The sequence below is a fragment of the Aptenodytes forsteri genome, unplaced genomic scaffold, assembly GCF_000699145.1.
Source record: "Aptenodytes forsteri isolate BGI_AS27 unplaced genomic scaffold, ASM69914v1 Scaffold382, whole genome shotgun sequence".
NCBI lineage: Eukaryota > Metazoa > Chordata > Aves > Sphenisciformes > Spheniscidae > Aptenodytes > Aptenodytes forsteri.
Window position 1 is genome coordinate 1,798,659 of NW_008794625.1, and position 11,550 is coordinate 1,810,208.

The window sequence follows — 11,550 nt, forward strand, 5'->3', positions numbered from 1 at the left end:
CCCAAAGTAAGGAGTAACTTTTTAGAAGCCCTTGCTAAACTCATGGAAAGGCTGCTTTCAGTATTGCATGTTCTAATGAACAACCATAAATCTAGACGTACCTCCCAGATGAACTTCTGGAACAGGTTCTGGAGACTTCATGGAGTTAGAAATTACCTCTAGTCACGAGGACCTGTACGCAGAGGGCTCCCATTTCCATCACAGACCAACACAGAGAGCTTTCAGCCAAGAAACACAGTCACAGGTTGATGGTGTTGGCCTATACAAGCCAAGGGAAGCCAAGACTTCAGACTGCACTTGAGCAGGAACAAGACTGACTGCTATGTACAAAAGTGCCTTTAACTGATTGTTTTATATATCTGTGGGCAAACCAGAGAGCTGTGTGACAAGCAAACTGGAAGCGTTTGGACAGGATGCCTGGCAGAATATAAAATAAAACTACTGCACCCAAATTGTACGTTCACTATTAGCCTTCTAACTGGTAAAAACAGAAAAGGCACAATTTTGCTTTTTGTCTGCTTTTTCCTCCTCTCTACTGTATTTAAAAGAGAGCTTCGGAAGTCTTTTGTCTGCTTTTTACTCTGTTACAGAAATTCATAGCAAGCTCCTACCATGTTTTTCCATGAGAGCAGAGTGTATGCGGGCCTAGAAAAACATTCAAAAGGGAGCTCTGTACAAACAGCAGAGAATTTAAATTCTCAGAACTCATTTACCTTTGTTTTCTTTAAGCAGGAAAATCATGAAAGGGAAAGATCTTCATTAAATATATGACATCTGCTCTTTTTAGTTATCTTCTATGTAGAAGCAATGGTGTGAATGTAGGCATGATTACTGCAGGATACAAACAGGAGCGAATTTACAGGCAAAGATAGTATCTTTAATGAGACTAATGCTATACTCTAAAAACCAGACCAGCTTTCAGGATATGCAGGCTGAAGCTTTGATCCTTAAAGCAAAATACAACTTGAAACTAGTGATACAAGTTTAACTTACGCACGTTAATCAATTACATCATCAAAAAAGTTTGTACCTGCAACTATGGACGGGGAAGAATATGAAAAAGAAGAAACTCAGTAAGTCATTAGTTCCTCTTAGAGAGGAGAAAGGCAGGTTTGTCAGAAAACAGAGGAATTGCTGGTAGTTCAGGAATGTGAAAAACTATAATAGGGCACAGAACCAATATATTTATTGACTCTAAAATTTCTGTGTAGCAGAATCAAGTCTAAACTCAGTTAAGAACTGTTTAACTTTGAAAATTGGCATTTGTGTTTCAGTGGAGAAGAATAATTTCTGTGCCTGAAGGTGTCTCTTCTTTTGCATTTGAACCAGTTCATCTCATAATAGACACCGTTTCTCCCTCTGGATTACTTAATTATAGCAAGACCACAAAAACATAGGCTCAGTAAGGAAACTCACAAAAGAAAGAAGAGTCCTTTTATATTTCTACAAGTAAATTCCAAAACCAGAAAGCAAACAAAACTTTAAAGCCTTAATTAAAAATCAAAGAAATAAAAAGAGGGCATGATCTAATGTGTCCTTCCTTTTTCCAAGTCAGAAAGTTCCCTGATCCAAAAGGCTAGTATTTCAAAATTATTAGGAGCATCTCCTTATGCTCAATAAGATGCACGTTTAGGAGACAAATGTTTAGGAGATCTTTCTGGAGAGAGAAAGTTTTTGAAAAAAAAAAATCACTCATTTCAGCTTTCAATGCAAAGATACAACATCCTAGGAGAGCTTTCTATCACAGCTGTCCATTTATCACCCATTATTTGACAACTAAAAACATTTGTTCCCACTTCTGTGGGGGATGGGAATACCAAGTAATGCAACAAAACAGGTGCTCCAGATCTCTATTTTCCAGCTCAGGTTCAGGAGGAAGCTGGAGGTCGTGGATCTCGGAGAGGAGGAAGTCTCTGAATTACAACTACAGATTTATTTATTTTTATGTCAGAGTGATCATTGATAGTAAAGTTCTGTACCACATTCCTTAGGGGGGGTGAGTTAAAGATGTGAGAGAAACTAAAGTGTGGAGTTTTAAACCTCCACAAGAAGCAGCTCTATTATTGAAATTCACATTTATTCCAATCTTCTGCAATACTCTTGTGACAGCTCAAAGAACTTTGATCTAAAACAAATTCTTACTTGAAATACTGCTGATCCTTCTGAGAAGACAAATTAAACTAAGCTCACTGGAAGTTAAAGCACCCACAGTGGTTTTCCCAGAGTGAGGTCCCAGCAGAAGAGCCAAGAGAAGTTGCATATAGCAGGCAAACAAGATGCACAAGATGAAAGGCATGTTAGTTGCAAACTGTAAACTAGCAGTGGTCTCTTGTGTATATGTGCAGAATGAGGCCATTTGGGGGCCCTGGACTTAATAACTGGACAGTTATTAAATTAAAAACAGATGAGGTTAGTGGCTTTCTGTTGAACTGACACGACGTGTGTCTCAACATGCTTTTGACTAGGCTCTTGGGGTCATGAACAGTTAAGTTCAACAGTAAAGATGCTCTCCCCAATGTGGATGGTGAGGAAAGGAATGAAATTACAAGGTAGAAAAATCAAAACCAACAAATAAACAAAAAGAAACACTTTCCTTCAGACATGGCACGGCACACACTGCCACTGGAAAATATCAAGCGTTTTACAAGAAACTGTATTTTCATGAAGCTTAGCTTGGGAAACACAGTCTGATTCCCAAATACCAGCGAGGTAAAAAATGCAGTAAGATTAAAAACAATGAATAAATGAATTGGATGTTTTTGTTTGTATCATGAAAACTGAGGGACAAAGAAAAATTGGAAAAATTACGAAGCCATGTTTCAGGGCTCACATCGGTCTTTATTACAGACTAGGAGGCAGCTGGTGGATTAAATTGCATCTATCTACAAAAGAGATCCAAGTCTTCTACCTGAAGGGTAACGTACTGGCTGTTATCAGAGTTCCTGTGTTAGACCCATGGAAAATAAACTGGGTTATGGGCAACATTTGTTTCTTGCAGACAAAGCCACTTACACGATGGTGCAAGTTTTCTGAAAGAGCCAAGTTTGATATTGTCCATAGTTCAGCACTGTTACCCATGAGTTAGCCAATACTAGCAATGAGCCTGCTGCTGCGTAACAACCGTCATGGAAAGAGGTCCTTGTTCTGCGATGCCAGCCACAAATAAACCAGCAAGTTCGTAGCTATTTGGTACCAGTGACTATGCAACTGGAGATGATGTCCACAACGTATATCTGCATTACAGCAGCACCGCAGAAGTAATTAGAGCGTTAGATATAAAACAACAGTCCTACAAAGGAATTAGAACCTACACAGATGCTAGCTATAAAAGATGGAAGAAAAATGACTGCTGTTTTGGATGTACACAAGGAAATGATGATAAAAAAAGCCCAAAACAAAATGGCAAATCATCAAGGTGACAGAGTTTCTGGCAGAACCTGGATTTCAACTTAGATCTTCCGGAGGCCAATTTAATACTCAAAACATCCTTTCTTTTTTTAGAGGCCTTTTTCCAATGGAGGTTTATTTATGGAATTAGATGGTAGGACTTGGGAAACATTCTAATAGCAGCAGCACCTGATGCCAGGCTATGTTTACCCAGGTAGCGTAATTTGTGGGGGAGTTTGGTTTTGGTTTGTTCCATCTCTAGACAAGCCCTGAACAGAATACTTAGCTCAGGAGGATCCATATCCTATTAATTCCCAAGAATGATATGCAGTTAAAATTTATCTATAAATAAGGTAAAACTCCAGTCCCCAAAATAATGTCACAGGCACCTTTACTGTGCTTGAGAAGTCACTTCCACACGTGTATATTGGAATTCTGCTACACGAGAAGCCGTGCACTTGCCAAACTGATTTTCTTAGTGAAGAGAAAAAAGGCTGAAGTATTTTGCCATTAAAAACTTGCATTAGTTTCCCAGGTACGTGTGCAGCAGTTACTTGTGTCTCTGTTAATAAAGTCTTAAGTGTAATATGAACATTTTATTCATTAAAAGATGGCATTTTCAAGTGGAACATGCAATTTTAATAACCTTATTTAATACCTTTTTCTTTTAAAAAAAAAATAAATATGGAGGAAACCGATCCAGGCACCACTGAACAGACGCTGACCTCAGCTAAGTGCCTCTATAATGACGGCTTATGACTGGTATCTGAAACTGTCAATAGAATTCGTTGTACATGAGGACTGTCGGAAACATCAGCTCCTTTCTGCGTTTTCTTTGCTTTTCCTTAGAAGTCTGAAGACACCTGCCTTTTGTGCTGTAGCTTTCAAAAGCCAAAGAAACAATATATTAAAATCCAAGAACATAGCCATCTCCAGTGTAAGTACCCCCTCATATGTTAAAGTATCTAAAAACATGAGCTCTACTTTTACATCTACTGTCACCTGGAGAGATTAGAGGCTATATAACTTACAGATTTTCACAACTAGGCAAATGAAACCAGAAGTATCCGATCCTGACGCCTATTTTAAACAGGATTTGCAAAGACACCTCCAAATTGAAATGTAGACCCTTGTAAGCTCAGCCGTTTATTAATCACTTCAGATATGCTGACACTGCTGTCTCACTGCTGCTTGGCGCAGTGAACTATCCCATACTGAGCTCCATTCTGCCAATTACTGGACTTCCATTTGGCTAGTATTTAAGCTAGTTTGGGTACCCCCATATGTTCCTACGGTCAAAGCAATAATGACAGAGCAGCTGTGCTCTTTGCCTAGAAGTTAACGAATGAAGTTCCAACAGGACAGTATGTGGAAAAGGGTGCTACTTCACACGACAGCAGAGCCCAGAGTCCTTCAGAGGCTTTTGAAGCACATGCAGTCAGTGGTAGAGCTTTGGGATGTTAAGGCTGTGCAACAAGAGTTTAGTGGGGAAAAAGATGCTATGGCTTAAACATCAACATTAAACTCCTGGTGGCGGTGGAAGCACAAACAGCTTTTCTTTTTTTCTTCCCCCCTGAATTTACTTGTATGCTATAGCGCGGCTAAAAAAAGAAAAGGTGGTAAACCTTTAGGGAAATGCTGTTCTCTAATGCTCTGGTCCTTTGCTCTCTGCCCCCACCATGGTACATTCAAATTTGCTTTAATATACCTTCAGTAGGGTGTTCTGCTTTGTAGCAGATGCTTCAAAACATTTTTATTTGAGACACTGCCTGCAGAACACACTGCAGTTCTTCTCTGAAGGAACAGTTGCAATCTCAAGGAAAAAAAGGCTGGGGGGGGCATTCAGGCTGATGTGTGTTGTATATTTCTCACGGCTCTGTGTCTATTGAGAACATTTCCCAAGGAGGAAGGAGGGTTTTGGGTGTCTTTTTGATTCAGGCAAACAAAGGATTTCCACTTCATGATCACCAGACATTCTTTTGTGAGATAAACAGGAACGAATAAAGATTGTACATTCTTTAAAGTATACAGAATAAAAAACACTGAGTTTATAAACTAAAAAGCTTTTGAAAATCATCATCAAGGAGCCAAAAAGTCTAGTTTCCCCTTTGACTATCACTCTCAGCCTCAACTAGACGCATTTTTTCGTTCAACTTTCTCACAACGTTTACCTAACTGCACTTGCCAGCATGTTTTGCCAAATTAGAAAAACTGCCGCAGAAACCATCTGCTTGACTTTGCTTACATATAACAAAGTATCGCTCAGTACAATGTATTGGAAATGTTTGGAGATCTTTACATGGGAACCAAAGGCAGCAGTGCTGACTCAGGCCGATCTCCCGCTGATGTCAGTGGGAATTGCACCTGAATGAGCACTGCTGGATCTGATACAAAGCTTGCTGCGTAGCGATTGCCGCTGACTGACGTGAGAACATATGGTTATAGTCTAACAATACCAACTGTAGTGGAGACGAGGAGGAAATTTTATAGCATTTCTGGCTTGCTGCTCTTTTGTAACTATCACAAACGCTCGAATGATTTGTACATGTCTGCTTCTGTAACAGGTTTTCCCAGCTTCAAGTGAACACTGAGAAACTCGCAAAGTTAGATCCTACCGCAAGAGGAACAGTTTGAGTCAATCCGTTGAGATAGAAACTTGAACACCAGAAAGACTACATATAAAGTCTAAAACAAGACTTCACAATTTCTCTACAGATTGTATTACATTACCTCCAGATGAGAATGCAGACATTTCAATACATTTCCCTTGGTCCAACCTGAAGCAGAAATAAAGCCTTCATAGCACTGACTTTGTCAGCCTAGTAGTAGGGACACGTGCATGACAGCTGCTATTCCAAGGACAAGGGCTTCTCAAATTTGACCCCAAATTTAGGTGTTATAGAATTACAGCTTTAGTAAGTCTAAAAGCTAAGAGTGGTCCAAAACATCACTGAGATTATAGCTCTTGTGAATCGTGATCACAAAAGCAGCACCTCCAGGTGAATAAATCAAGCCCCCTCCCTCACAAGAGTTGCAGAAGGATGAAGAACTGCAATACTGAGAAAATAACGAAGAGAAGCTATGATGCATGTATCCACAAGTCTTAACCACTGTTTTAACAGCAGGGATTCTGCACCTTCAATACTTCCTAGGAAGGGGCCATATTAGAGATCCAAATCCCAAAGAGTAGGTGAAATACTTCCTATTGCAACCCACTAATGAGCACGCACCCATCACAAAGGTTGCAGTTTGGTTGCAGCTCCCAGGCACGTGCCCTTTTCCTTTAAAATACCTCAAATAAAGACTCATGTGTTTTGCTCTAAAGAGCTTCTATGAGCCTTAGTTTACCAGCCGTGGGAACACTGCCAGATCACGTCTAGAAAAGCTATACTCCTTTTGCTCGGAAACGGGCACACAAAAGCTGAAAACCGTTACATCTATTGTCTATGTTTCTTCATGTGATGAGAGCCAAAAGTGGCTGGAAATTAAAAGTACAGATGGAAGAGATCTTACTGAAAATCTGAAGTAGTATAGCTTTATAGAAAGCAATCATCCTTGCTGTTAGATATGCCTGAGAGTGGACTTCTGGGTACGTATCTTGCTGCATTTAGGCTTCCAGGATAGAGAGACTGAGAAGTTTCAACTGCATTGGGTGAAGAATGATCATAACTTAGTGTTTGACCTCTGTTTTGGGCAAAAGCCAATGCATCGCCACCTTATAAATTATTGCTCAGTTCACTCCTGAAGCAGACAGTAAACAATGCTTGCATTCCCGTAAAGTGAGCCTTGAGAATCGATGTGAGGAACATACCACCCAGGCTGGAGTTCAGCAACAGAGAGGAGACTCTTTTTTTGGTACATTTTGTGAGGAGTTACTCTGACTACTTGCTCAGCCTCAATGCTTGACTCAGTCTTAGCAATACAGATAGGCACTCTGGTTTCCCTATAAGCCCTCTTGGAAGAGAATCTATTTGCAAAGGGATGGTTAGCGGGAAAACTGAAGCATCGTTAGTATTTTCCATGGTATATCCTCCTTACAAGACTTCTGTGGACCAAGAAAACTATATCAAAAAGACTCTGATCCCTGAAAACGGGGCCCTAATCCCACATGATGGGGTGTATCTACCATCCACAGCATCACAACACGCAATTAGGGAACAGTAAAAGAATAAAACTATCACTCCTGTAAAACTAGCACTCCTGGAAGACAGCTAAGTGTTAGAAAAAATGTTTGAAAGTTAAAATAAAGGACATTTGGTTTAGAGGAATCATCACAGATGGGGCACCAACTGAAATTCCAATCCAACTGTAAAATAACTAGGTTAATTAACATACAGAGGCACCATTAATCTGCCTCATGATATCAGTTCCCACTGTCACATTAAAAAGCTGTCAGCCTAGGTCAAGTTAAAGAACAGAGAAGACAACGCTTAACAGTTGTGTCACTGCAGTTATTTAAAGGAACATGAAGTCTAGTTACACACAGTAAAACACTAACTTTAGGAAACACTTACCTAAAATGGACTTCAGTGGTGGAAAAATAAGGTCTACCAGGATTACTACGCCACTCCTCAACAGCTGTTTACCTCGCTTAAGAAAGATCACTTGACACAGCTTATTTTTCCTTTTGGGTGAGTTATTACATCTTTATCTCTCCTCCTTCCTACATACCTATTGAGACAAAGAGTTTAATTTAAACAAAGCAAGTGGGAAAAGCAGTACAGATCCCAGCTGTAATTTCTTCCCCTTCGCAAGACTAAGGTAAGGAATACAGTATGTACCTCTCGCCTTAAGTGAAAGCAAGTCTGAAAATAAGCTGATGCTGAAGCAAGCATCAACTTACACAGTTAAGCCCAGAGGAGCAAATACTTGTTATTTAACTTTTGACATCCCTGTGTTACCTTGCCCTTGTTGCTTCCACTCTTGCTCGTGTTGTTGTATCTTGTTTATCTCATGTTTCTCTTTTCCGACTGAAACTGTGATTCTGTTCCCTGGGGTGACTGAGAGAAGGGCAACCATCTGCGGTTCAGAGGTTTTGCCTGTATCATCAGCGCGCAGCGGTCAAGCTTCAACCTACCTCAAAAGCGTGAAGTCTCAAAGTGCAACTTAGCACAAAACTGAGGTTTTGTTTAGAGGAATCTGGCCAGAATTGTGTTAAAAGCAAGAGTACAGCTACATTCCGAGTGATTGGAATAAATCAGGCACAGGACGTTACAACACTGCCTGCGATGTCACTCGCACGTGAACCCAAAGCAGCAATTCCAAAGGAGTGCCGAACAGAAACATTTGCAAAGCTGCAGGAGGAACTGAACTTCAACCCTGTACCCAGTGCTATGTTATTTAACACTTCATCAAAGGAGGCACGAGTTTTATTTTGGACAGTAGACTTTATTAGAAATTTTCTCCTCATTCATCAGTAAATTCACATTAAAATATGCTGGAGGCAGCTCAGTCTAAACATTTGACATCCTGCCGTAACAACAACTTCCAGTTTAAAAACTAGATAACTGATCAGGCGATAACTTGAAACATGTAAGAAATGCAAATAGAAAGCAGCATCTTAAAAAATGGGATGAGCCTGAAAAAATTAATGCATTTCAGGTGGAGTTGGGGAAAAAAACAAAATCAGTCACCCCAAGATGGGGAACAGTTAAATGAGAACCCCACAGACTCTAAACAGATAAATAAACATTATAACCACACATACATTAAAAAGAGAACCAAGTACTTAGAGTTCATACCACATAAAAATTATAAATTTGTTCAAATAAAAAAGTGACAAGCTTTCTAAAATACGAATATCCTAAATTCTTGGGATAGTGAACACTTTGTTATAAACTGCAGAACTTTGGAGGGACTAGATTTGGTCTTGAAAACAACGGACTGCATCTCACTGTTACCACGTCCAAAACCTGATCTTTCTGACACACATACCAGTTTTTTTCCCCTAGTGTTTTTAAATCACATACTCTTCTTCTAGACACTAATCTGCTTTATTTTAAATGTTAGAACTTTTAGATATTATAGGCCTGATTATGTTGAGTGCTGAACACTCAAAGCTCTCCACAACTCTGGATAACAAAGGCAAGGATTAAATATTTTTCAAAAGTTACTGTCAAGATTTTTCCTTTGCTAATTTATTTTTATCTATTGGGGTGACATGTAAGAGAGAGAAAGGAAAAAAAAAAAAGCATTATTGAAGAATGCTCTGTCCTGCATAACAGTGGATCTTGCAGGTCAGATTTTCTATTGGCATTACCAGAGGCAACAAAGATAAACCAATATACGACAGATGAGAATAATGGCCTTCAGGACTGTAAACACAACAGGCAACAGATAATACACGAATCTCAATCAAATCAACGTTTTCACATTCTTTAGTAGTCCCCCACAGTGATCTGCTTTCACTGGTTCAGGAAAAAAATATATATTAAAAATTAAATAACACTTAAGTGTCCATCACGAAGATTTGTATTTTGCTGTAAACAATTTTCTGCCATTTGCATTGATGTAGTCCAATGTGAGGCCAGAGGGTTCTAGACATCTTATTGGTACTGTAAATAATTTTTCAGAGACAGAGGCAAAGGTAGAATTTCTATGTCATGCAGGCGGTCTCTGCCAAGAGCAAAACGAATTGATCTTCGGCACAAGTCCATTAAAGGCAGGGGTTCCGCTGAAAAAATAGAAGAAAAATAATAAGAGAGTTAATTTTTCAGCATCTCCATTTACAGACAGACATTTTATTTATTAACATAGACTGTATCGTATTAAACAGTCATAAAGATAGTAATGGTATTGTGAAAACCTGACAGCCGTGAGACAATTAAGATAATCAACAGAAGCAAAGACAGAATTCTATGCGTTTCACCCGTAAGAAGTGATTGCAAAGTTTCAGGCTGAGCTTCCTTATCTGTAAGGCTTAAAATAACAACCCAAAACCACTCTTCAGGCTTACCAAGTTGCAGCGTAAGAAGTTACTACGTTTCCAGATTTCTAACAAGACAAAGAGCTTCTACTCTGTTTATAACACGACATTCGTCATGTCGTGTTAACGGGAACTACGCTGGCAGCTTCTGACCTTCACAGACCAGTTCCTTCTGCATCTTAGGAACTGGAAATAGTACTTCAGAGTAACCAAACTTCTCACCAAATGCTGCTTTTCCTGCAACACTCTCTTAGCCTTTCTTTCTAGGAAGTCTGTTGGAAGCAAAAAGCTAAACAAAACACCCTCAAAAATCTAGAGGAAATGTAACCTTTTTCTCCATGAATAAATTAGGGATGGAGGATTCAGCCGACTAAAAGGCACGGTGTGTGTTCTCGTACTTATGCACACAAACACCCCCAAAATATACAAACACCTGCGGATGCTCTTAGTTTAATTTAGTGGAAGTGCATTAAGTATCTGGCGGAAATGCCTGGCTGACAGCACTTAAGATAGGAGACCCAAACACAGCGATCTGCAGCATCTCAAACCATCTCACCCCTACATCCCGCCCTGGCCTGCACAGCTCGCACAGAACCGCAGGGACAGCATCGACTGGGGCTTTGCAACGGAAACCTTTGTGCAGCAGGAACTGGAATAAAGCCGTAAAGTCTCTAACCCGTCACAGCTATCTTCAAGAACAACTTTAATCAGATGGATTTGGTTGCACATGTTGCTTTAAAAGGGTTTTAAAAGGTTTAAAAGACTACAGGAAACTCTTCCTCTTTATGTGATAAAACAGTAGTAGCCTTTAAAACCTTACCAGTACTTTCAAATGGAGAAAAAAAAACAACATCATGTGCCTGTATTACAGTGATGACCTCTTGTAAACTTGACAGATTACTTACAAGCGCTCAACATTGTACAGCACCTGGTGGTTTTATCAGGAGTTCTTTTATGTGCCACATGTAGATTTACACAAGCTACATTAATCTACCAATCCTTTAGCTGATATTATTTTAAAACTTACTTGAAAAAAGTAATTACAAAGCACAAAATATCCAGTGTAAGGATTGGTTTTATATGCTTTGCTGTGTTGTTTGGTTTTTTTTAAAAGGATTGGGGGTTTTTTTAAGGACTTTTTTTTTTTTAAAGGATTTTTTTTTAAAGGAATTTTTTAAAAGGAATTTTTTAAAGGAATTTTTTTAAATTATTCTTTTAAAGGAATTTTTTTTTTTTTA

The 11,550-nt window shown here is 39.2% G+C and overlaps 1 protein-coding gene across 1 annotated transcript in view; it reads right to left on the reverse strand.

The window, feature by feature from the left end:
• Window positions 1-8,751: 8,751 nt before the first annotated feature.
• The window catches only part of SPSB4 (splA/ryanodine receptor domain and SOCS box containing 4), a 67,212-nt gene continuing 64,413 nt past the window's right edge, over window positions 8,752-11,550 (reverse strand). The window contains exon 2 of the mRNA XM_009273352.1: window positions 8,752-10,060. Coding sequence (XP_009271627.1) covers window positions 9,933-10,060 — 128 coding nt within the window. The 3' untranslated portion in view covers window positions 8,752-9,932. The remainder of the gene's footprint in view (window positions 10,061-11,550) is intronic.